The sequence below is a fragment of the Pseudophryne corroboree genome, chromosome 7 (assembly GCF_028390025.1).
Source record: "Pseudophryne corroboree isolate aPseCor3 chromosome 7, aPseCor3.hap2, whole genome shotgun sequence".
In the NCBI taxonomy this organism is placed as follows: domain Eukaryota; kingdom Metazoa; phylum Chordata; class Amphibia; order Anura; family Myobatrachidae; genus Pseudophryne; species Pseudophryne corroboree.
Window position 1 is genome coordinate 15,991,514 of NC_086450.1, and position 27,592 is coordinate 16,019,105.

The 27,592-nt window shown below is 41.7% G+C and overlaps 1 protein-coding gene across 1 annotated transcript in view; it reads left to right on the forward strand.

Moving 5' to 3' along the window:
- The window catches only part of PTH2R (parathyroid hormone 2 receptor), a 377,187-nt gene that overhangs the window by 155,935 nt on the left and 193,660 nt on the right, over positions 1 to 27,592 (forward strand). The window contains exons 4-6 of the mRNA XM_063932706.1: positions 3,797 to 3,918; positions 15,520 to 15,617; positions 25,870 to 26,056. Coding sequence (XP_063788776.1) covers positions 3,797 to 3,918; positions 15,520 to 15,617; positions 25,870 to 26,056 — 407 coding nt within the window. The remainder of the gene's footprint in view (positions 1 to 3,796; positions 3,919 to 15,519; positions 15,618 to 25,869; positions 26,057 to 27,592) is intronic.

The following is a 27,592-nucleotide window of genomic DNA, read 5'->3' on the forward strand; positions in this document are numbered from 1 at the left end:
CTTTATATAACTGATTGATTGGTAAGTGGTCAGTTATATATGGATGGGAACTTTTTTGTCATCAGTCCACTTTAAATTAAAATATTCTGAAAATAATAAAGCTGAGTACAGATGGAGCCCTTCTCATCTTTCCCTTTAATAGGATTAATTGAGCCAGGGAGGTCGGACTGCTGTATTGTTCTCTCTATATTGTATTGCAGATGAGTACATTAGATGAAAGGCTTATGCTGCTTACCCCTCGGTGCACCTAGGCGCAGCAGAGAAGTCAAGATGAGCCAGGCTCCATCTGTAGTTTTATTAAAGCAGTAAGGCGATCTGCTATAGTGTATCAATTTGCAGTATCTTCTAGGATTATTATACACACTTGTCCAGTCATACTTGGGACTTTTGGAGATCTTCAGAATAATTGCCCTCATTCCGAGTTGTTCGCTCGCAAGCTGCTTTTAGCAGCTTTGCACACGCTAAGCCGCTGCCTACTGGGAGTGTATCTTAGCTTATCAAAATTGCGAATGAAAGATTCGCATTATTCCGAAAAGACTTCTCTGCAGTTTCTGAGTAGCTCGAGACTTACTCTTCCAGTGCGATCAGTTCAGTGCTTGTCGTTCCTGGTTTGACGTCACAAACACACCCAGCGTTCGCCCAGACACTCCTCCGTTTCTTCAGCCACTCCCGCGTTTTTCCCAGAAACGGTAGCGTTTTTTCAAACACTCCCATAAAACGGCCAGTTTCCGCCCAGAAACACCCACTTCCTGTCAATCACATTACGATCACCAGAACGAAGAAAAAACCTTGTAATGCCGTGAGTAAAATACCTAACTGCATAGCAAATTTACTTGGCGCAGTCGCAGTGCGGACATTGCACATGCGCATTAGCGACTAATCGCTCCGTTGCGAAAAAAAATAACGAGCGAACAACTCGGAATGACCACCAATAGGTAGATAATGAGCAGCATGAGTGTAAGGGTTAATCGTTTATGTTGCACAGTATTTATCAGATAATATACAGTTCTTAGAAATAATTTATCATATATAATAGTATTCTAAATTGTGATTTATGAGAAATAATAAGGGAACAGGGAATGTATTTTCATAACGACAGAGTAAAACAGATTGAACATAGAATGCCAATAAGCATCAGGTTGCTAAGCAACAGGTCCTTTCTCAATGTTAAAAATTTGTAAAAAATGAGAAAATGTATTGCGACATTATATCATTTGAATAATAAAGCAGGAAATTTGAATAGAAATATATAGAAGATTTTATAATGATTACTTGTCTTATACAAATAATATATACAATTTAGGTGTGAATTAATGAAACTATCAATGGAGGAAGCGAAGGAAAAAACTATCCCTACTGATCTATAAACTCTAATTTAGAGTCGGTGAATGCATCTGACCTAAATACAGAGGCTCTGATAATAGGTATTGATTGGCATGTGACATTAGAGAAATTAAAGAACAAATTGCCAATATGTATAACCTAATAGTGATGTATAACCTAATAATGATGTATAACCCAATAGTGATAACACATAATCTCCTGAATGTAGTGGCTCATAATTACATATTTCATGACAGTTTCTTTATTTTTATATTGTTACTATATATATATATATATATATGTATATATATTGTATTGTTCGGTAAGAGGCGGCACTCGGAGACTTTCAATGCAACCTATGAGGAAGGCACCAGGAGCCATTATTACCGCAGTGGAGGGCCTGCATGAGTGCCGGATCATCTGGCTTGCATATATGTATATATATATATATATATATATACAGCAGACTGGTCCGGCTCTCCCATTAGAGTCAAAAGCGCTGGGTGCCCTCACATAGAAAGGATAGATACTGCAGTTGGTGCGGTACTCCGAGCGACTGACGCAAATAGGCAATGGAGTCCTCGATGTGGACAACGTTTCAATGCGTTTTAATATAGCATTTTTATCAGGTCATCATGACCTGATGAAAATGCTATATTAAAACGCATTGAAACGTTGTCCACATCGAGGACTCCATTGCCTATTTGTGTCAGTCGCTCGGAGTGCCGCACCAACTGCTGTATCTATATATATATAATACTGCATTTACCTGTTTGGAAAGTGATGGCACCAGGGAACTTTGCAGAAGTTATTGGAGTGCCGGACCCTATTTTATTGTTAGTACTTTTCTTCTAGAAAAAAAAAGTGCAGGTACCTCATCTAAAGTTAGAAGTTGATCAAATATTTATTGCAGATTATATAGTCAAGATAAGGATCAGCTGATTATGTTATTCATTTCTGGAATGATTTCACCGATTTCTTCTTGTTTTTGGAAATAGTTTGAAGAATTAAAAATTAGACCAAAAATGAAAGATGTTGGTGCCCCTAACCCCTGATAAAAAAGCAGCAGTTATTGTTATTTAAAAAGTATTAGTGTACAACCCAACGTCATGGCTTTATTCTGCATCTCATAGAGTCAATAAATTGTAGAGGTGTCAAAATATTGCACGCCACTTACTGTATATAGCAGCCCTTCTTAATTACATTTTTTAAGACAAGTTGGGAAGTTGCCACAAAGAAAAACAAATTACGGGAGGTAGCGAGAGTCAGTAGGGTACAGAAATAAGAGGTTACAGGCAAGTGTGTCATACAGGAGATGTGTGGCAAGGGCAACATAGGAACAGAAGAGGTGGTGAGCATTTGCAAAAGAGCTCAGACTGTGGACTACAGTAAAGGCCTGAAGCTATAACTCTTGGTCTAGAAGGAGACTTTTTACATACAATTGACCAATCTGATGTTAAAATATGGAAATCAAGACTGTGCACATACAAAAAATGTTGCTCAAACACATGAATAACACTGCTAGGGTGGATCTCCCTGTTCTCTAGTGATCTCATGTTCTCTGTCATAAAATTGGTGCAGACACTAGATTTGTACATGGTGATGGAAGACAACTTTCTCTCTGCATCAGATAGATACTCATAATTTGGCTTCATTTGGGTATTCTTCTCTCAAACCTATAGATCTCCTAAACTGGCACTCATGGTCCACCTCCTAGTTTCTGGCTTGTTGAGTGGGGTGCTTGTGACCCTCCTAAGGCTGGGAACTCAGCAGTTGCTCTCCCTCCTGGATAACAGACCAGCCTAAGTACTTTCAGGAGGTCCACCACAGTCCTGCTATCCTTAGATTGTTCCTTCCCCTTTCCCTTCACTTCCTTCTCCCATTCACCCCACCCCCTTTCTTAATTATTTTATTTGTATTGTATGTTTTTACTACTGTATATATAAATGCATCTGATCAGTATGTTGATATTGACATTTTAGAAATGTATACTGGTTTGTTCTTTCTACTATTCGTTGCATTAAATTTTCCAAAAATTGTCAAAGAAAGAAATTATAAGAATAAAATATTTAAAGCTGAGAGTTCATCCATTATAAATTAAATGTAAATTCATTTGACAAAGAGAAATTTTAGGGATTATGGGCAGGATATAGTAGAGACTGAGTTCGATAATGTGCGGGATGCCGGCCGAATGTTTTTTTTTATAGCGGCACTCATTTTACGAGGCATGGTTTCGCTTTGTAAATGACTGCCCCCTTTAAAAAAATGTCCGAGTTCTGCACATTGGGTGAACCATGGACTCTCTTACAATCTGCCCCATATGTCTTCTGCTCAGCTTTGTACAGAACTAATTTTATGAATAATCACCAAAAGAACTTTTTGTTTAGTTCAGTTTGTTATGCACGCTGTATATTTAATATCATCATACTGTACATGATTTCAGATATTGTATGCATGATTTTGTTTGTTCTAGGAATGGTCTATAGAAGGTGCAATGTCAATGGAACATGGGACTTTGTGCTAAACTACAACCGATCATTTTCCAACTATTCAGAATGTATTCGCTTCATGGAGCCCGAAATGAGCCATAGCAGAGTAAGTGTTTACATTTCTTACGTCCGCATAACATAAACCATTAAAAAAATCTAATTCTAGGAATATTAATGTTACTTTTTTATTTATACAGGTTGAGTATCCCTTATCCAAAATGCTTGGGACCAGAGGTATTTTGGATATGGGATTTTTCCGTATTTTGGAATAATTGCATACCATAATGAGATATCTTGGCGATGGGACCTAAATCTAAGCACAGATTGCATTTATGTTACATTATACACCTTATACACACAGCCTGAAGGTAATTTTAGACAATATTTTTTGTAACTTTGTGCATTAAACAAAGTGTGTGTACATTCACACAATTCATTTATGTTTCATATACACCTTATACACACAGCCTGAAGGTCATTTAATACAATAACTTTAATAACTTTGTGTATTAAACAAAGTTTGTGTACATTGAGCCATCAAAAAACAAAGTTTTCACTATCTCACTCTCAGTCAAAAAAGTCCGTATTTCGGAATATTCCGTATTTCGGAATATTTGGATATGGGATACTCAACCTGTATAACATACGGCTGGGACTATGCAAGCTCAGCATTGTTTCTCTATTCCTTTGCATCATATCATTAAGGTAATATCAATAATATATCACCATTCCAGTAAGGTTCATACAGTAAGTACAGAATCACAATGCAAATTCTATTTTGTGAAGTCCTTATTCTTGTTCTTCCTACAGGTAAAAGCATTAATATGCCAACCAGAATACAGGCATACAGTATTTGAGGGGTGGTCACCATTCTATATTTACAATAATGGGAGCAGTCGGTTGAAGACCTAAGAATTGTTTTTTCCCCAAAATGTTTTTGTTTAGAGAGTTTCTCAATTCAGAACATGTATACAATGAACTTGGCAACGAAGAACAGTTTTTTTATGCATACTGTACATTAAATAAAGACAGCAATATTACAAATGTAACCTTGCATATTTGCATAATGCTACATATTAACAGATAAACAGCATTAGGGTATGATACAGCATTACACAATCACATCAGTTATAAGTTTAATAAAGTGCCCTACACACTGAGCGATGGTAGAAATTTGGCCAATGGGGGTCATTCCGAATTGATCGCTCGCTAGCAGTTTTTAGCAGTCGTGCAAACGCTAAGCCGCCGCCCACTGGGAGTGTATTTTAGCTTAGCAGAAGTGCGAACGAAAGGATCACAGAGCGGCTACAAAAAAAAAATTGTGCAGTTTTAGAGTAGCTTCAGACCTACTCAGTGCTTGCGATCAGTTCAGACCATTCAGTTCTGGATTTGACGTCACAAACACGCTCTGCGTTCGGCCAGCCACGCCTGCATTTTTCCTGGCACGCCTGTGTTTTTTCCACCACTCCCTGAAAACGGTCAGTTGACACCCAGAAACGCCCCCTTCATGTCAATCACTTTGCGGCTGCCATTGCGACTGAAAAGCTTCGCTAGACCTTGTGTAAAAATACATCGCCCATTGTGAAAGTACGTCGCGCGTGCGCACTGCGCCGCATACGCATGCACAGAAGTGCCGCTTTTTCACTTATTCGCAGCGCAGCGAACATTTTCAGCTAGCGATCAACTCGGAATTACCCCCAATGAACGATCTGAATGATGATCGTTACCATACAAATTGTTTTGCATTGCAAAACAATGGGAAACCAACGATGAACGACCGTGGGAATGCGCATCATTCATCATTGGTGCCTACACACTAAACGAAATGAATGATATATCACTAATTTCTTAGCGATATTGTTCATATCGCCCGTCACCTTCACCCAGTGTGTAGGGCGCTTAAGACTATTTGGAAAGTAATACTACAATTTTAGAAAATGGCAAAAGCAAACTAAATATGTCTTTCAGGATGTAAATGTATATATTAAAAAAAAGATCAGCACTTATTAATAAACAGGTAAACGTAAAGAAAATAAAAAAAGAAAGGGTGAGGATGGAGGGGGAAGGAAAGGAGCATAGGATGTAAGAATAGGGGATAGGTGGTGTGAATTGGAACCACATCTGTCTGAGTTCAAAAAGGGTAGCTATGGGTTATCCACACAAAACGGCAAGCCTTCTAAGAAAATTATAGTTTCATATCATAACATATAGATTTGAAAATGCTTTGACTTTATTGTTTAACACCAGTTGGAAGAGTTCCAATTAAGCTTTCACATATTGAAAATACATGTTAAATTCTGTGTTGTTTGTGTAGAGAGGTATATAAGTAGAGAGGAATCTATCTGATCCGTTTGAAACCGTAAAATTGTTTTTCACTATACATTGAGACAGTAGGGGACGAAGAGTGAATCCATTCCTGTAGGATACATTATTTAACTACTGATCTCATCATTAGTTAAAAAAATGTATCCTCCAGCAGTGAGGGATACTGAACATAAAGGGGGAGATTCAAATGTTTGAAAAGTCAGTTGGGAGTCTATTTTTTCCTATCTAATACACAGGAAAAAAACAGACACCCAACCGACTTTTCAAACATTTGAATCTCCCCCATAGAGTATTTTTTTACAACCAGGGGATATTTTGGTAACTATGGGGATAAGACCCAAGATTTCTCATTTTGGAGTCAAAGCAGATACTGCAGTTCATTAATTCTGTCAAAAAAATTCAGTGAAGTAGTGATGTATGTGAAAGAAGTTATTTATTTGAACATGTGCAGGGACTCCATGCTGTCTTGCACCCTTGAAGAAGTTAGTGATATGAGGACACACATCTTTGGGTGATACAGGTGACTGATTTTGACACAAGCCAAAACTTCTAAAGGAAATGCAGATCTTACAACATCTCAGGTTGTTGAACCAGTTCAGTATTGTAGTAAAGTATTCTAACTAGAGATGTGCAGCGGGCACTTTTCGTGTTTTGTGTTTTGGTTTCGGTTCTGATTCCCCGCTTGTGTTTTCGTTTTGGATTGGTTTTGCCAAAACCACCCTTTCATGTTTTGGTTTTGGATCTGGATGATTTTTGAAAAAACAAACCCATAAAAACAGCAAAATCACAGAATTTGGGGGTAGTTTTGCTCCTACGGTATTATTAACCTCAATAACATTCGTTTCCACTCATTTCCAGTCTATTCTGAACTCCTGACACCTCACAATATTGTTTTTAGGCCAAAAGGTTGCACCGAGGTGGCTGTATGACAAAGCTAAGCGACACAAGTGTGCGGCACAAACACCTGGCCCATCTAGGAGTGGCACTACAGTAGCAGACAGGATGGCACTTTAAAAAACTAGGCCCCAAACAGCACATGATGCAAAGAAGAAAATATGGAATTGTCTTTGGGCCCTCCCACCCACCCTTATGTTGTATAAACAGGACATGCACACTTTAACAAACCAATCATTTCAGCAACAGGGTCTGCCACACGACTGTGGCTGAAATTACTGGTTTGTTTGGGCCCCCACCAAAAAAGAAGCAATCAATCTCTCCTTGCACAAACTGGCTCTACAGAGGCAAGATGTCCACCTCATCCTCATCCTCTGATTCCTCACCCCTTTCACCATCACAGGTCCCTGTGTACTTTCTGGAGGCAATTGCTGATAAAGGTCTTCCCGAAGGAATTTATAATTAATTTTGATGAACATCATCTTCTCCACATTTTGTGAAAGTAACCTCCTACGCCGATCGCTGACAAGGTTACCGGCTGGAATAAACATTATTTCGGAGTACACACTGGAGGGGGCGCAACTTAGGTAAAATAAAGCCAGTTTGTGCAAGGGCATCCAAATTGCCGTTTTTTCCTGCCAGTATATTTACGGACTGGCTAACAAGCCTACTTGGATGCTGTCACTCATATAATCCTCCACCATTCTTTTAATGGTGACTGAATCATATGCAGTGACAGTAGACATGTCAGTAATCGTTGGCAGGTCCTTCAGTCTGGACCAGATGTCAGCACTCGCTTCTGACTGCCCTGCATCACTGCCAGTGGGTGGGCAAGGAAATCTTATCTTTTTCCTTGCAGCCCCAGTTGCGGAAGAAAGTGAAGGAGGAGCTGTTGACGGGTAACTTTCTGCTTGAGTTTACAACTTTCTCACAAGCAGGTCTTTGAACCTCTGCAGACTTGTGTCTGCTGGAAAGAGAGATACAACATAGGCTTTAGACCTAGGATCAAGCACGGTGGCCAAAATGAGATGCTCTGATTTCAACAGATTGACCACCCTTGAATCCTGGCAAAGCGAATGAAGGGCTCCATCCACAAGTCCCACATTCTTTGCGAAATCGCACTCTCTTAGCTCCTCTTTCAATTTCTTCAGCTACTTCTGCAAAAGCCTGAGGAGTGGAATTGTATGTGCAAAACATGGGACGTGCTGGAATTTGCCCAGATGTAATGCACGCACAATATTGGTGGCATTGTTCGATATCATAAATGGCATATTGGCAAGTTTACGTTTCTCCTCAGACCATTTAAATTTCTTTTTTGGGGTCTTTTTACTGAACTTTGTCTTTTTGGATTTTACTTGCCCCCTATAATCACATTGGGCATCGGCATTGGCAGATGATGTTGATGGGATTTTAATCATCTATGTCATGACTAGTGTTAGCAGCTTCAGCACTAGGAGGAAGTGGATCTTGATCTTTCCCTATTTTATCCTCCAAATTTTTGTTCTCCATTATCTTTCTGGAGTTATATAACAATATGCAGTACAGAAGAGCGTACCTCTATACCACACAGGGCAAACCCTATGAAAATTATTTGGATTAAATATTAATAACCCCTTTATTTGAAGTAAATAATATACAGCACATGACAGCACCACTGAACTTATATGGTAGCACCACTGGACTGGACTTATACGGAATAATATGTACTTATATGGAATTATTAGACAGAATCACTGGAATTATACTGCAGGATCACTGAATTTATATGGCAGGATCACTGGATTTATACGGCAGTACAGCTGGAAATATACGGCAGTATCAATGGACATTTACGGTAGGATCACTGGACTTATACGGCAGGACTGCTGGGTATATACGGCAGTATCAATGGACATATTCGGCAGGATCACTGGACTTCTACAGCAGGATCGCTGGGCTTATAGGCCAGTACCACTGGATTTATACGGCAGGATCACTGCAATTATATGGCAGGATTAATGGAATTATACGGCAGGATCACTGGATTTATACGCCAGTACCACTGGAATTATACGTCAGGATCACTGGAATTATACGTCAGGATCACTGGAATTATACGGCAGGATCACTGGACTTATACGGAAGGATCACTGCAATTATACGGCAGGATCACTGTAATTATACGGCAGGATCACTGGATTTATACGCCAGTACCACTGGAATTATACGGCAGGATCACTGGAATTATACGGCAGGATCACTGGATTGATACAGCTGGATCACTGCAACTATATGGCAGGATCACTGGAATTATACGACAGGATCACTGGACTTATACGGACGGATCACTGCAATTATACGGCAGGATCACTGGAATTATACAGCAGGATCACTGGAATTATACGCCAGTACCACTGGAATTATACGACAGGATCACTGGATTCATACGGCAGTACCGCTGGACATATACGGTAGTACCGCTGGACATACAGTATATGGCAGTATCAATGGACATATACGGCAGTATCACTGGACATATACAGCAGTGCCACTGGACATATACGGCAGCACAGGGACACCACCACTGGACTGATGCAGCACTGGACTTATACGGCAGGATCAATGTAATTATACAGCAGGATCACTGGACTTATACAGCAGGATCACTGGACATATACGCCAGTACCACTGGAATTACATGGCAGGATCACTGGAATTATACGGAAGGATCACTGCAATTATATGTCAGGATCACTGGAATTATACAGCAGGATCACTGGACTTATACGCCAGTACCACTGGAATTATAAGGCAGGATCACTGGAATTATACGGAAGGATCACTGGATTTATACGGCAGGATCACTGCAATTATACGGCAGGATCACTGGATTTATACGCAAGTACCACTGCAATTATATGTCAGGATCACTGGAATTATACAGCAGGATCACTGGATTTATACGGCAGGATCACTGCAGTTATACGGCAGGATCACTGGAATTATACGGCAGGATCACTGGACTTATACGCCAGTACCAGTGTAATTATACGGCAAGATGACTGGATTTATACGGCAGTACCACTGGACATATACGGCAGTATCACTGGACATATACGGCAGTACCACTGGATATATACGGCAGCACAGGGACACCACCACTGGACTGATGCAGCACTGGACTTATACAGCAGGATCACTGTAATTATAGGGCAGGGTCACTGGACTTATACACCAGTACCACTGGAATTATACGTCAGGATCACTGGAATTATGCGGCAGGATCACTGGAATTATACGGCAGGATCACTGCAATTATATGGCAGGATAACTGGAATTATACAGCAGGATCACTGGATTTATATGCCAGTACCACTGGAATTATACGGCAGGATCACTGGAATTATACGGCAGGATCACTGGATTTATACGGCAGGATCACAGCAATTATACGGCAGGCTCACTGTATTTATACGCCAGTACCACTGAAATTATACGGCAGGATCATTGGAATTATACGGCAGGATCACTGGATTTATACGGCAGGATCACTGCAATTATACGGCAGGATCACTGGATTTATACGCAAGTACCACTGCAATTATATGTCAGGATCACTGGAATTATACAGCAGGATCACTGGATTTATACGGCAGGATCACTGCAGTTATACGGCAGGATCACTGGAATTATACGGCAGGATCACTGGACTTATACGCCAGTACCAGTGTAATTATACGGCAAGCTGACTGGATTTATACGGCAGTACCACTGGACATATACGGCAGTATCACTGGACATATACGGCAGTACCACTGGATATATACGGCAGCACAGGGACACCACCACTGGACTTATACAGCAGGATCACTGTAATTATAGGGCAGGGTCACTGGACTTATACACCAGTACCACTGGAATTATACGTCAGGATCACTGGAATTATGCGGCAGGATCACTGGAATTATACGGCAGGATCACTGCAATTATATGGCAGGATAACTGGAATTATATGGCAGGATCACTGGAATTATACGGCAGGATCACTGGATTTATACGGCAGGATCACAGCAATTATACGGCAGGCTCACTGTATTTATACGCCAGTACCACTGAAATTATACGGCAGGATCATTGGAATTATACGGCAGGATCACTGGATTTATACGGCAGGATCACTGCAATTATACAGCAGGATTACTGGAATTATACGGCAGTATCACTGGATTTATACGGCAGTACCGCTGGACCTATACGGCAGTACCGCTGTACATTTACGGCAGTATCAATGGACATATACGGCAGTATCACTGGACATATACGGCAGCACAGGGACACCACCACTGGACTGATGCAGCACTGGACTTGTACGGCAGAATCACTGTAATTATATGGCAGGATCACTGGACTTATACACCAGTACCACTGGAATTATACAGCAGGATCACTGGAATTGTATGACAGATTCACTGTAATTATACAGCAGTATCAATGGACATATACAGCAGTAACACTGGACATATACTGCAGCACAGGGACACCACCACTGTACTGATGCAGGACAACACAGCATCACTGCAATGGACTGGACTTATACAGCAGCACTGGACATATGGCAGCAGATGACACAACCACTGTGACTGGACTGATGCAGCACAAGACACTACCACTGAACTGATGCAGGACACCGAGGACGGAGACACGTCCTCTCTCTACACTCTCCAATGCTGGAGTGAAAATGGCGGGGACGTGCGGCTCCTAATATGGAATCCAAACCCCACGAGAATCCGACAGCGGGATGATGACATTTTGACTCATTCTGGTTTCTGAGTCAGGTGGGAAAACCCGAGCCTGACTCAGATCCGGGCTCGGCTGGTGAAGTTCGGTTGGGTTCGGTTCTCTGAGAACCGAACCCGCTCATCTCTAATTTTAACGAAGAACATTCAAGCTGGTTTTGAGAGTTGCACTAAAGATTTGGTATATTATTCAATGATTGGCTGTGGGCCGTGTTTCTTGGGTGCATTTGATTACCAGAATAAGTATGCCACTGAGCTCACAAAAAGACATCGTGGAAGAAGGATGGAAGCTGTAAAATGAAGACTTCTATAGTGGAAAAGATATTCAGATAAGAACAAAATTTCAAGTTTGAAAAATATATGCATAATGCGTTTTTAAAACATCATTAATGGCTTATTGACATTACAACACCATGAGCTCCCTCTTGTGATTATATGTGATTATATGTGATATGTGATTTCGTGTAGGTCTCAACTGGCAGTGGCCTAACAAGAGGAGCAGATGCTTTGTTGAATGTAAATAGACTTTCACAAACAAGGACAATCTTCAATTTTAGTGCAGGATAAAGGTTTACTTTATGCTTAAATGGATGAAGGCACCTGAGTTGTTATAAATGTTAGAACAAATTTCATGTGGCACCCTTAAAAAACTCCCCACTGAGGTGAGTAGCAATAGCTCATCTATCCCTTTAATAGGATCAATTGAGCCAGTGCTGTCGGACTTAATCCCCTGCTGTAATGTCTTAATCCCCTGCTGTATTGTTCTCTGTGTATTGTATTGCAGCTGAGAACAATAGATGAAAGGCTTATGCTAATAGGTGCACCTAGGCACAGCAGAGAAGGCTAGATGAGCAAGGCTCCATCTGTACATAACTAATATGAAACCACCCTGGGCCAGCATAGGACTTCTTTTTTAAGAGGCCAACTCTTCATTTTATTTCTCTTTTTTCCCCCCATAATATTGTTATTGGTATTTGCATTTATATCATAAGCAAAAAGGGGTACATAAAAAGAGATATTGAAGGGATAGACAGCCACAATTCAATCTTACACATCCAAATAAATAAAACTACAAGTACAATATGGAGACACCATTAAACACATTCTTGAACTAACAATAACGGCATGATTCTGGTATCGGGCTTCTGAGAAGTTTCGGGATTTTTGGCACTGGTCTTCTGACTTCCGGCATCTTCACCATCGGGATTTCATCTACATCCCTACTAATGCTTATAGGCCCTCATTCCGAGTTGTTCGCTCGTTATTTTTTTTCACTACGGAGCGATTAGTCGCAAACTGCGCATGCACAATGTTCGCAGTGCGGCTGCGCCAAGTAAATTTGAACAAAAGTTTGGTATTTTACTCACAGCCTAACTAAGTTTTTTCATCGTTCTGGTGATCGTAGTGTGATTGACAGGAAGTGGGTGTTTCTGGGCGGAAACTGGCCGTTTTATGGGAGTGTAAGGAAAAACGCTGCCGTTTCAGGGAAAAACGCGGGAGTGGCTGGAGAAACGGGGGAGTGGCTGGGCGAACGCTGGGTGTGTTTGTGACGTCAAACCAGGAACAAAAAGGACTGAACTGATCGTAGTGGAAGAGTAAGTCTCGAGCTACTCAGAAACTGCAAAGAAATTTCTATTCGCAATTCTGCTAATCTTTCGTTCGCAATTCTGCAAAGCTAAGATTCACTCCCAGTAGGCGGCGGCTTAGCGTGTGCATTTCTGCAAAAAGTAGCTAGCGAGCGAACAACTCGGAATGAGGGCCATAGTCTTTAACGGAAATGCCCAGATGTTGGTGATGAAAGGGTCCTAAGGAGATCTTCTCCTGCTAATCCACTAATAATTGCCAACCAAGCCATTTAAGAACATATGTGGTATTCCCAACATCTCCATCCTATACGCATACGGTACCTTAGCTATAATCTTACTTGGTGGTGGTGGTGGTGGTGGTGGTGGTAAAGGATTTTTTCCAATATTGGGCTGTTGAGATTTTCTTCTTTGTAGTTCTATCTGTTTTACGCTTGCCTTTCCAGCTTCAAAGACTGAACAGTATGTAAAACAATAGGCATCACCAATGTTTCACCTTTAGGAGTTCTAGTTATCTATTGTTATCACAACTCATTGGTGTAACCAACATGTTTATACCACCCACCAGCAGATATTGTTTTTGGCCATCGCTCTTTTGTAAACCATCTTCTGATGCAATATACTGTATGGCAAGTGGTGACTAACAGAGTTAACTATTTTCTCTTTTTGTAGTCTTTAAAGTTGTGTTGCTAAGTAGTTTTATATTTTTGGAAACTCAAAGAGGGGCAAAGTTTGTAGCAAGTGTAGGTGAGCACATCTGTATTTTATAGGCTCTTTGTATGATCATTGCAGTGTGTTAATTAACTGCCAAGGTTTACAACAAGCTTATCCACCATGCACAAGTAAAAATAAATAAAACAGGTATTAATAAAATGAACTCAACTCAATTTTCATAAATTATACATGATAAAATGCTCCATTTGGTTAGTTCTGGGCAAATGCAGGATTTGCAGGGTTTTTCCCCAATTTTTAATGTGTGTACTCAAAAATAGCAGTGGCCTGCACTCATAAGTAAGCAGTCCAATACCTGTCCCCGATGTCTTCCCAGCGAAGACTCAATAGATTGATGCAGCTGAACAGGTGGCACTCAGAGACTTGAGTAACTGGGGAAACAACCGGTGATTTAATCAACGTTTCTGGTAGTATTACCCCTTCATCAGGGCACAGAAAGTACAGTGACCAAAAAATGCAAAGAAATACATAATCCCCATTGTGACCATCGAGCACGCCAGACCCACTTCTGTTTTCCTTCCACCGGAAGTGATGCGTCTGGTCGGCAGTTGAAAATGTAAACAAATTATGCATTGCCATGGTGACAAACTTCTACTAATAGTGACCATATTGTAGTCGGATGTCAGACAAAGTAACACAAAAACTACAAAAGATGTGCTACGATATGAAAGTTACAGACTACTATATGATGCAAAGAACATTGAAAATACAATAAAGTGACTCGATGCAAAGGGCAAATGATTAACAAGCCCCACAGAGCATGTTGTAGAAAGCTAAATGTAAATGTATATACTGTATTGGTATCTCATAAAACCAATATGACAAGATTAATCAAAAATAATAAATCAATATACCTCACTTGCCTTCAGATTTTAATGCAGCAGATCTTGTTGGGGGCATTTCTGCGTAAATTGCATAATTAGGTCCCTCCCCCTCATAGTATGATTCCACAATTTGCGAGTGAATGGGGGCAGAGTCAGAATTACATCTGCATTAAGTGACAAGGGAGCGTGGATTTGGTTGGTCTCAGAACCCCCCCCCCCCCCCCCCCCCCCTTTGTGCACCACTGTAGTTATACCAGATCTCCTGTTTCATCTCTCCATATTCTCGGTACTTCCCAATTTCTTCTGTAGAACACAGAGGTGAAGGACTTGTTTAGTGTGAGGTGACCATGCATTGCGTGGTGTGGTTAGACCATAACATGTGTGCAGTTAGACCACAACATGTGGATGGCATCTGAAAGCATCAGTGTTTTTGTAAGTGTAGACTGTATTTCTATTGCAATAGTAACTCTATGACAAAAATACTATAGTAATGAGCAAATCCCCAGAGGAAGCAATTTGTTCTACATACTGTACTGTACATAATGCATATGTAACTATTGTATTTTGTTCTCAGAGGGAGTTCTTTGAACGGCTTTATGTAATGTACACGGTTGGATATTCCATTTCATTTTGCTCCTTAACCGTGGCTATATTCATCATTGGTTACTTCAGGTACAGTATGAATTAATTTATTTATATAATGGCAAAAAACTTACACGCTATGAGAAACTGCGATCTGAGACCACATCATACACATAACTAGCATTAATTAAAATTGAACTACATAATTTTTTTTTTGTTTTCATTGGCTTGTGTAATATCGAAACCTTTTTGAAATAATTTACAAGTCTATGATATAACATGAAATTATAGAATTTTTATATATTTAAAACTGAGTTACTAATTAATGATGTTCCTGATTACACAGTATTTTTGGATATAAAGCTTCATACCATAACCCACTGGCTTAAGCGCGTATTCATTATATGAGAGCAAAATACATCGCTGAAGCTACTATAATAAATTTAATCAACTTTATGGGTGGTATCCAATTAGCCACAGTAACTTACCGCAGCTAATTGACTGGGCCTTTCTTATTAGCCTCGACCATCAGCACTTACAGATGTGTCCCCTTACATCCGTGCTGCAGTCCCGCTAAACAGCCCTTGAAGTCATGCCATGTCCTGGTGGGTAAACAGCCCTTGAAGTCATGCCATGTCCTGGCGGGTAAACAGCCCTTGAAGTCATGCCATGTCCTGGTGGGTAAACAGCCCTTGAAGTCAAGCCATGTCGTGCGGTACTTGGTCGTGCCGAACATCTTTTTTTTGTGTTTTTTATTTTTCATGAAAATGTGTGGTAGACGCAAAGTAATGTAATAGGATGAACAAGCAGCTTCTGCTGATTAAAATGATGCCTATATAATGCCGAATTGCGGCTCTACTGTTTCTGGATCCAAAATGCCACAATACAGTGTTTTCCGTAGCATAGCATTTTGTATGCAAATACATTCGCAATCAAACACAGAATATAGGCATGCTGCATAACATTTGAATCAGCAGAAGCTGCTTGTGCATACTGTTACATTACTTTGCATGTAAGACACATTTTCACGGAAAATACACAAAACAGACGCTCAACGCTACCGAGTCACATGGCCCTCGCGCGTTATGTGTAAGGTGACTTGTAGCGCGCGGAGCAAAGATGTAAGAGGACACATCAGTATCAGTGGGTTTGTATCACCAGATAATATGATATCCCCCTTAGTGTTAGCTTATTGCAAAACATTACAGTCCTTCTATTTAGCTATGATATAGAGCATTATAATTAAAACTTTTGACCCTCTAATTAGAGTCCAATAAAAATCTCGCTTCACATATTACCACAGAGAAGTTATACCCTCTCTAAATTGCAAAAACCACCCACAAAATACTAAGCTACTGCACAATGACCGGCAGATATTTTTATTTATTTTTCTTACGTCCTAGTGGATACTGGGATTCTGTACTTTAGTACCATGGGGTATAGTTCAGGCCCACTGGAGCCTGGCACTTTAAAACCTTTAGTGTGTGTATGTGTGTGCTGGCTCCTCCCCTCAACGCCCTCCTACCAGACTCAGTTTAGAAAAATGTGCCCAAGGAGCCGGGTGCAGGTCTCTGGAGCTCCAGAAAGTTTCCTTTATTTTTTATTTTAGTTATTTTCAGGTAGTCCTGGTTGGCAGCCAGGCTACCTGCTTCGTGGGACTTAGAGGAGGGACCGAACCAACCTCCTGAGGGTTAATGGTTCATAATCCCAGTTTACAGGACACTGAGCTCCTGAGGTGCTGATTACACATCGTTAGTGTATGTGCCCACGCCAGCAGCTAGCCGCCACCCTCTAACAGATGCAGTGGCGTAAGTTTGTCCCAGTTGCCCGGAGGCAAAATAAATATTGGTGCCCCCCCTATTTCCTATATTAAGGAGTGTGTGTGTGTGTGTGTGTGTGTGTGTGTGTGTGTGTGTGTGTGTAGTGTTCTGAAAAAAATGTATATACTGTATACATTTAATTGTCTTTTATTTTAAATCACACATTTCTTAGCAGTCATACCCAGGATTAGAACCCATGACCTGTTACACTAACAGCAGACACTTTACTGATGGAGCTATTTGCTCCTGTACAGTAAGCATGAGAATTCTAACTATATGAAGTTATGTGTAATTGTCAGAGAAGTATCTTCATATAGTTAAAATTCTCATATTTCCTGTACAGGAGCAAATATCTTCATCAATAATGTTTCTGTTGTCAGTGTTTCTAATCCTGGGTATGACACTTGTAAAATGTGTATATTCAGTATAATAAAGAGGGTGTGATTTGTAGGGTGCCTGGACAAGTGAGGAAGTCGGCCACTGAAAAGACAGCGGCAGCTATTAATTAACTTAATTCAATGGTGTCACAGAATGGGAGGAGAGGTGCCTCCCTTCAGAGCAGGAGCCCGGCGACAGATGACTTCATTGCCTCCCAGAGTTCTGCCTCTGAAGAGATGCCGAAGCTCAAGGTGCGGTGAGTGTTACACTGGGGTCCTGGTTAGCGGGTCCCCATTGCAGTTTTGGCGGCATGACGCACGGCGGTCACGGGCCACGAGCTGCGGTGCCCGCCGTGGACTAATTGGCTCAGGGCAGATGCCCCGCAGTGCTCACTGTCACTAAAGGCTTTGTGTGTACTGTTATACATATTCTGATGTTTTAATAACATGGCCAGTATAATCTATGAATCAGGGACCGCGTGCCATTACAGGGGGCGGGGCTTCCCGGAGTGGGACCAGAGGTGGGAAGGTGCCATTTCCTGCTGCTGATGATCATCCAGACTGAATGAACGCTGCTCTTCCAGATACCCACGCTGCTACATGACTCTGTACTGGCACCAGGGGATCATAGAGAGGGGGGAGAACACCATCGGTGACGCCACTGCACTCCTGTCAAGTCATACACATATTTTACACATTGTATTGCTGTGTTCTGTGTGCAGGTGTCCGCTCCACAGTGTCACTCCAGGGGCTCTCTAGGGTCTGTGTGGAGGTGTTGGCCAGTGGACTGCGCTGTATTACAGTTCTGTAAGATGTCTGTGGACATGGTAATGTGTGCTTCTTGTAACTCTACCCCATCTTCAGCGGGGTCGCTCATGTGTGAACAATGCTCCTTATCTCCACAGGGACACAGTTCACAGGCACCTGACTGGCTAGACAATTTTATATGCATGATTCAGAATGTCAATTCAGAATTAGCTGCAGCTAAAAAGGAGAGACAGGTGTTGAAACTGTCTATTGATTTTATGGCAAAAGCAGCAGATACCAGGAAGGCTTCTCAGCCCCCTTTGGTGTATTCACATAAACGCTCACTGCCACAGGTGCTCCAGTCTGATTCTAATTCTGATCAGCCTGATGTGGATGATGATGAGATGGATGAGTACAGCTATCTGTCCCCAGGGGTGGAGGCCCTCATCTTTGCAGTTAGAGAGGTTCTTCATGTCTCAGATCAGGAGTCAGAGCAAGATGAGGAGTTGTACTTTGATGTTAGACCAAAGTCCTCAGCCACTTTCCCTGTGTCTAAAGAGTTAAACTCCCTGGCCAGGAAAGTGTGGTTGAACCCTGATAAGAAATTTAAAATTCCTCCGAGGTTTTTAACTACTTTTCCCTTTCCCGCTGAGGACAGGAAAGTCTGGGAAAACTCCCCATCGGTCGACACGTCTGTGTCCAGACTGTCTAAGAAATTGGCACTGCCGGTACCAGAGGCTGTAGTGGTCATTCCGAGTTGTTTGCTTGCTAGCAGTTTGTAGCAGCCATGCAAACGCTATGCCGCCTCCCAGTGGGAGTGTATTTTAGCTTAGCAGAAGTGCGAACGAAAGGATCACAGAGCAGTGGCAAAGTTTTTTTGTGCAGTTTTAGAGTAGCTTCAGACCTACTCAGCGCTTGCGATGACTTCAGACTGTTCAGTTCCTGTTTTGACTTCACAAACACTCCCTGCGTTCGCCCATCCATACCTGCGTTTTTCCTGGTACGTCTGCGTTTTTTCGAACACTCGTGAAAACGATCAGTTGACACCCATAAATGGCCACTTCATGTCAATCACTCTGCGGCCAGCAGTGCGACTCAAATGCTTCGCTAGCCCTTGTGTGAAACTACATTGTTCGTTGTAATAGTACGTCACGCGTGCGCATTGCGCTGCATATGCATGCGCAGAAGTGACTTTTTTTGCCTCATCGCTGCACAGTGAACTAATGCAGCTAGCGATCAACTCAGAATGACCACCTATATCCCTGATAGAACCTGCTGACCGTAAAATTGAGACCACTCTGAAGGCAATTTATACGGCAGAGGGTGGAGCACAGCTCCCCACAATAGTTTGTGGTTGGATTTCCAAGGCAATGGTAAAGTGGTTTGATTCTGTTATTGATGGTTTAGACTCTCTGCCCCGGGATGAGGTCATTACTCTGCTACAACACATACAGGATGCTGTTAATTTTATGAGCAAGGCTATAAAGGAATTGTGTAAGATAAATGGGCGCACTACTGCTATGGCTGTTTCAGCACACAGAGCTTTATGGTTACGTCAATGGTCAGCGGATGCTGATTCCAAAAAGGGTGTAGAAAATCTTCCCTTTACAGGTGATGCCTTGTTTGGGGACGAATTAAATAAATGGATCTCCCAGGCCACGGCGGGTGAGTCTACCTATCTGCCCATTGGCTGTGCAACCTGCTAGATGTACTTACACAGGAAACTCTTTGCAGTCCTTTCGTGTGGCGAGGTTCAGAGGCAAGCACCGGGGCTTCTCCACCACTCCGAGAGGATCTCGTGGTAAGTCATGTAAACCTGCAGCTGCTGCCTCCCTGGACCAGTCCACCGGATCCCCTGTCGCTAAGCCCTCTGCGTAACGGTTGGCCCCAGCGGCAGGGCGATTTTCAGGTGGGTACTCGCCTTCAACACTTCGCCCACGTGTGGGTGAAGTCCTGCCGGGATTCTTGGGTGAAGGACCTCATTTTCCAAGGTTACCAGCTGGAATTTCAAACACTTCCTACTCACAGATTTTTACCAGTCTTGCCCGCAGCAAAAGTTACCTTGCAAGAGGACATTCAAAAACTTTTGCAGACAGGGGTGGTGGTTCCTGTACCTCCTCCCTTCCACAACAGGGGTTTTTACTCCAGTCTTTTTGTCGTTCCAAAACCGGAACGGTTCGGTGCAACCCATCTTAAACCTGAAGTCTCTAAACCAGGGATGGGGAACCTTCGGCCCTCCAGCTGTTGTTGAACTAAACATCCCAGCATGCCTTGCAACAGTTTTAGCATGGCCAAATAGCAAAACTGTAGCAAGGCATGCTGGTTTATGTAGTTCAACAACAGCTGGAGGGCCGAAGGTTCCCCATCCCTGCTCTAAACCCATATCTATGGATGTTCAAATTCAAGATGGAGTCCCTGCGGGTAGTGGTCTCCGTTCTGGAAGAGGGGGAATTCCTGGTGTCCCTAGACCTAGATGTCAAGGATGCTTACCTACACATCCCTATGTGGCCCCCTCATTAGGCTTACCTCAGGTTTGCCATCTTGGACGACCATTTCCAGTTTCAGGCCTTGCCCTTTGGCCTGTCCACGGTTCCGAGGGTCTTCACCAAGGTCATGGTGGAGATGATGTTGCAACTGCGCATAATGGGAGTCATCATAGTCCCCTACTTTGATGATCTCCTGATAAAGGCTATGTCCAGGGAGCATTGATCTGACAACTCGCCTGCTTATGGATCATGGGTGGATCTTAAACTTTCAGAAATCTCACCTGGAACTGACCCAACATCTTCAGTTCCTGGGAATGATACTAGATACAGTGTCTAAGAAGGTGTTTCTTACGATGGACAAAGCCTTGGCTATCCAGGCTATGGTCCGCTTGGTGCTCCACCCTTGCAAGGTGTCCATTCATCTTTGCATACGCTTGCTGGGCAAGATGGTTGCTGCTTATGAGGCAATCCAATAAGGTTGATTTCATGCCCGGCCATTTCAGTATGTTTCCTGGTGCAAAAGTAGAAAGGTGTCTCCCGTGGAGTTTAGAATTGGTCATTTTCTACTTTTCCTGCAATCGGGTGTGCATATGGTCCTACACTTAGACTCCATTAAAGTTCTGATTTTGGCATTTCTATTTTCCACCAAAAACAACTTGCCATGTTGCCGGAAGTACAAACCTTTCTAAAAGGAGTTCTTTATCTGCAACCGCCCTTTGTACCTCCCGCAGCTCCGTGGGATCTCAATGTGGTTTTGTACTTTCTTCAATCAGCCTGGTTTGAACCCTTGCATAGGGTGGAGTTAAAATTTCTCACCTGGAAGACAGTGATGTTATTGGCATTGGCGTTTGTAAGATGTGTCTCTGATTTGGGGGCCTTATCTTGAAAGAGCCCTTATTTGATTTTTCATGAAGACAGGGCGGAACTCAGGACTTGTCCTCAGTTTTTGCCAAAAGTGGTTTCCGCTTTTCATGTCAATCAACCCATTGTAGTTCCGGTGTTGTCTGATGCTTCCATTGGGCCAGAGTCCTTGGATGTGGTGAGGGCTCTGAAGGTTTATGTCAAAAGGATGACTCATCATCGGAAATCTGATTAGCTGATTGTCCTTTATGATGCCACAAAGATTGGTCATCCGGCTTCTAAGCAATCAATTGCTTGTTGGCTCAGGTTGACCATTCAACAGGCCTATACTTTGGCAGCTTTGCCTTTGCCGACGTCTCTTCAGGCCCACTCAACAAGGTCTGTGGGCTCTTCCTGGGTGGCTGCCCGGGTGTCTCAGCATTACAGTTGTGCTGAGCTGCTACTTGGTCTGGTTCGAACACTTTTGTGAAATTCTATCGGTTCGACACCTTGGCCATGGATGACATTCAGTTTGGTCAGGTGGTGTTACAGGGGTCTCAGTACTCTCCCACCCATTTGGGGGCTTTGGGACTTCCCCATGGTACTAAAGTACAGAATCCCAGTATCCACTAGGATGTAAGAGAAAATAGGAATTTAATATCTACCGGTAATTCCTTTTCTCGTAGTTCATAGTGGATACTGGGTGCACTGCCCACCTCAGTGCTTTGATTCCTGCTTACCTGCAAAAGTATTTGGTTGGCCCGCCATTGCGGTCCCATTATGTTGTTAGGTTAGCTGTGCTATCCTGGTTTGGTTGGTGTTGCTATCCCCTATTCTGGCTACCGCCCTCCTTTTGGTTATGGTTGTGTGTTTGGCTTGTTGCCTCACAGCTGTTGTATTTATTCCTTCTCTCGTGGTATGTCCGTCTCCTCGGGCATAGTTTCCTAGACTGAGTCTGGTAGGAGGGGCATAGAGGGGAGGAGCCAGCACACACATACACACACTAAAGGTTTTAAAGTGCCAAGCTCCAGTGGACCCGATCTATACCCCATGGTACTAAAGTACAGAATCCCAGTATCCACTACGGACTACGAGAAAAGGAATTACCGGTAGGTATTAAATTCCTATTTTTTTAATTGAGAAGAACATACTGCAACAATGAAATACACTCAGCATGTTTTAGGGTACATTCAATAAAACAATTAAATATAAAGGTACTCTCCGATCAGGGTGATAATACAAAAAAAACAAACCTAACCAAAGGTCTTCAAATATAGTCACATATACAATTCTAAAAATAGATAAAGAGCAATCTAAAAATAAAATGAACATAGTCAACCATTAGTGGGAAGGTTTAGATCAGCAAATAGTTTGTTGCTAGGATACTGCAGCTGAATTTCACAACTGGAACATAAACCAGTGAAGTGGTAAAACTGATTATTTTCTGTGGCGGTGGTATAGAAAATGCTGCATAAATGTTATTCAACTGCCCAGTAGGGTGTTAAAATGACCTGGGCTACGTTCTTCTTGCCTGACTTACTGTCACTCCCTGAGACAGCGCTACTTGTTCAGTAGGTGATCTAAGGAGGAATGGCAGAGTATCAGTTCATATAAAGACTTTCAATTAAAATTTTCTACAATTTCTGTTAAAAAAATAACCCCCCCCCCCAAAAAAAAATAAAAAAAAAATTCTTTCTTGCATTCTTCTATTAACATTCCCTTCCTCATCAAGGTTTATGTAATATTGTTTGAGATAATTATATTCTTTTTTGGTGAAAAAATAGAAAACATTTTTGAGCAGGCGTACTAGTAAGTCAAATTATTTTGAAGAGTTACTCCAGTCCAAATGGCTTTGAAATTCACAATTCTTTATTTAAACTTGTTTTTTAGAAACTGTATTATTTTTTGAAACATTGCAATAACCAGTAATACACTCGTCACTCTTTGAAAGTAAGCACAAGAAGCAATGGGGCACATGTAGTAATCTGGAGAAGGCATAAGGAAGTGATAAACCAGCCAATCAGCTCCTAACTGTTAATTTACATATTTGAGCTGATTGGCTGGTGCGTTTATCACCTTGCACTTATCACTGGTTTATCACTTCCTTATGCCTTCTCCAATTAATACATCTGCCCCAATGTATTTTTTATAAGAGAAGGGATAGTAGAATTGTTTTCAAAAAGAATGCTTTTTATGTTAAAGTAATTTATTGGTTTAGCGAAGTTTTTTTATTTATTTATTTATTTATTATTATTATTATTATTATTATTATTATTATTATTACAATAAATAATTCATGCAAATCCATTCAGAGCATGCAAATGCTGTTCTGTAGAAGTCTGGCCATGGCTGAGCACATCCTCTGAGGTGTGTCTACACTGGTGTTTGCGTCTATGTCGACATCGGGTACAGTTGAGCAATTTTTTTACTAAAGTCAAACCACACATGCATCCCGATTGTGTTCATACAGAGTTACAGTAGGGACTTTAGACCCAAGTGTGCAAAAGTGAATTAAAAATGTTTTAAGGGTTCCTGGGCAGTGGGTGGCTAATCAGACACACAGTGTGTTATAGGAGTGTTGCAGGCTTGTCGAAGAAGTGGTTGCTTACACAGGCATTTAATCGCTCACATAGGAGGCTGTACTCAGAAGGAAAATCTGCACCTACAGTAGGGCTGTGCAAGTTTCAATGGGGCAACTGATGATTACGTCTAAAGATGCACCAAATGGTTTTTGGACGTCTCAGTCTTTGCAAAGTCCGATGCACCGCTGTACACCAAGGAAATGCTTGTAGTGGTATTTGCATAAAGTACCAGGCAGGCGGCCGTCAAAAGTAGCAGCCACCGACTCCGCTGCTGCAGTGTGACTCAGATTCAGGCCCTACATTTGAAAATGTAGTAGGTGAAGGTTAGAGAATGCTTTACTTGAGATTTTAGGTAAAACGCACAACAGTGCCATACAATAAAACTGCAGCTACAGTACGGTAAATAACAAAAGTACACAAAGTGTATAACATAATGTAGCTGTAGTGTGTTTTATGGTTAGCTCAGGTATCAGCAATAATGGTAACAAATGTGGATACAAATCTGACAAATTCAACACTACAGCACATGTGAGGCACCAGGAACAATATACTGGATCACTTGCCCTTGCAATAATAACATTTATTGGAATAACAAGCATGCCTTATAAGAAAAGGTTCTCGGAGCCTGTGGGCTACATCAGAAATGCGACAAGGGATTAGAAATAATGAGAATATGAACAACAGCAACAAAACCTTTTCTTTTACATACTGTACATGAAAGGAGACCTAAACAGCTCAAGGCTCTTGGTATAGAAAAGGGGACCCTGGATTAGAGGCAATCTGACATAAATGCTTTATAATGTCAAATACACACCGACCTTATAAAGATTGTAAACACAAATCTTGTAAAATCTTCAATAATACTGATATGTACTCACTTCTATTCACTGTTCTCTGGAGAATGGACTCACGCGTTTCACATTTTCCTGTGTGTAGCAGGGCTGAATCAAAGCTTGGACACAGATAAAAGTACAACCAATCAACTCCTACATGATATTTTTCAAACACAGCCTATTAATGACAGTTAGAAACTGATTGGCAGGTACTTTATCTCTCTTCACTTTATCTCTCTCTACAAGGTTTATCTCTCTCCAAGGTTTGATACATCTCCTCCCAAGATTTCTAGACAGAAAAACAAAAATCTTCCAAACACAATGCAGTTTAAGTTTAGACCCCAGTCATTCTACCGTAGGGTACTATTTGAATAATAATAATAATAATAATAATAATTGCTCTTAAAAACCATCTGCAAATGTTGTAACACAAAATGCGTTAGTTAATTACTTAAGAAAAGGAAATTGCTATTTCAAATACTAGTTTCAAATAAGTGTATGTTTTATTTGGTCAATGATTTGCGCTCCTTGAGGAACAATCTGTAGGGTTACAGAACGCTTCCTCTGTGTCCTATCCTTAGCTGTGTTGCTGTCAGGGTTTTTGGAACGCACTGCGCTTATTTGTACGAGTACTAATCTAAATCTACATTTCTGCAGGAGATTGCACTGTACCAGGAACTACATCCACATGCATCTATTTGTCTCGTTCATGCTGAGAGCTGCCAGCATTTTCATTAAGGACAGAGTGGTTCACACTCACATAGGCATAAAGGAACTAGATGCAATGCTTCTGGGGGACCTACGGAGCATCATGGTTGCTCCTGTACTGGATAAATCACAATATGTAAGTCAATTAAAGAATACTATGGATTACTATGGTAACACTGGCATTATTTGCGGTATATAAATACTGTAAGACAAGTATTGCCTATATCCAACTGGTCTTAAGCTTAAATAAGAGGATTGTTTTTTTTTTTAAATACCATTTTATAATGCTATTTAAAATACTCCACTATAAAAATTAAAATATCCGTTTTAAACATTTTATTATATTAACTTACAATGGGGGTCATTCCGAGTTGATCGCTAGCTGCATTCGTTCACAGCGCAGCGATCATGCAAAGAAACGGCAGTTCTGCGCATGCGTATGCGGCGCGATGCGCACGCGCGAAGTAACGAGTACAACGACCGATGTAGTTTTACACAGGGTCTAGCGATGCATTTCAGGAGCACTGGCTGCCGCAGAGTGATTGACATGAAGTGGGCGTTTCTGGGTGGCAACTGACCGTTTTCAGGGAGTGCTCGGAAAAACGCAGGCATGGCTGGGTGAACGCTGGGCGGGTGTGTGATGTCAAATCCGGAACTGAATAGTCTGAAGTGATCGCAAGCGCTGAGTAGGTTTTGAGCTACTCTGAAACTGCACAAAATAAATTTGCAGGCGCTCTGCGATACAACCGTTCGCACTTCTGCTAAGCTAAAATACACTCCCAGTGGTCAGCGGCATAGCGTTTGCATGGCTGCTAAAAACTGCTAGCGAGTGATCAACTTGGAATGACCCCCAATACACTTAAAGTGCAATCTCTCCTACAGAGTATACTGTAACCCATACTATCAGCCAAACGTAATAGCCTACGGGTTCCGGAGGTGTGGGAAGTTTGTGCGAGTCTGCCCGTTTTTTTTTTAAAGCAGCAATTGTTTATCTGGTATTATCAACCTGGTTTTGCCTTCTAAATAATTGTAGCTCTTTAAACCAAAAATAAAATCAAACTAATAGAATAACTTCCTTTCTAAAGTAATATAACAGCGACCATTATATTTTGTATTTGTTAGCCCATAGTAAGATATTAGTGACAAATACAAGCATACTATTCAGCTGTTGATCTAACAGAGTCGACAGTTTGACTGCTGACATTTTCGTAAAAAAATAATAATACCTGCACCCAGTGAGGGCAGCCGGTCATTTGATCGCTGTGCTCCTGCCGTTACCCCCGGTGAAGTAAAGTGATGCTGTGAAGCAACATGACACTTTATAGCACTGGGGATCACAGCGGAGCAGAGTCTCAGATAACCGGCTGCCTTTCTGGATCACCGATCACTGGACACTGGACCTGGCTGCAGGTAATTGTAAGCTGAAAGCACGAGGGGGGGGGGGGGGGGGGTTTAATGCATGGTACAATTCCAGGATATTGACAATTGCGGTAAGCAGATTCACAGGGACAGCGCTTTCTCTCGTGCACATGGCACTCGAGGATCGGCAGAGCAGCAGGTGATCAAATGCTCCCCCAACGTCACTATTGCGGGACTGTCCTGCTGGTATCGGAACAGCTGGGAAGTATGCCGTATGAAAAGGTTTAGTTAATGAGGAATAGCTAACTATAGA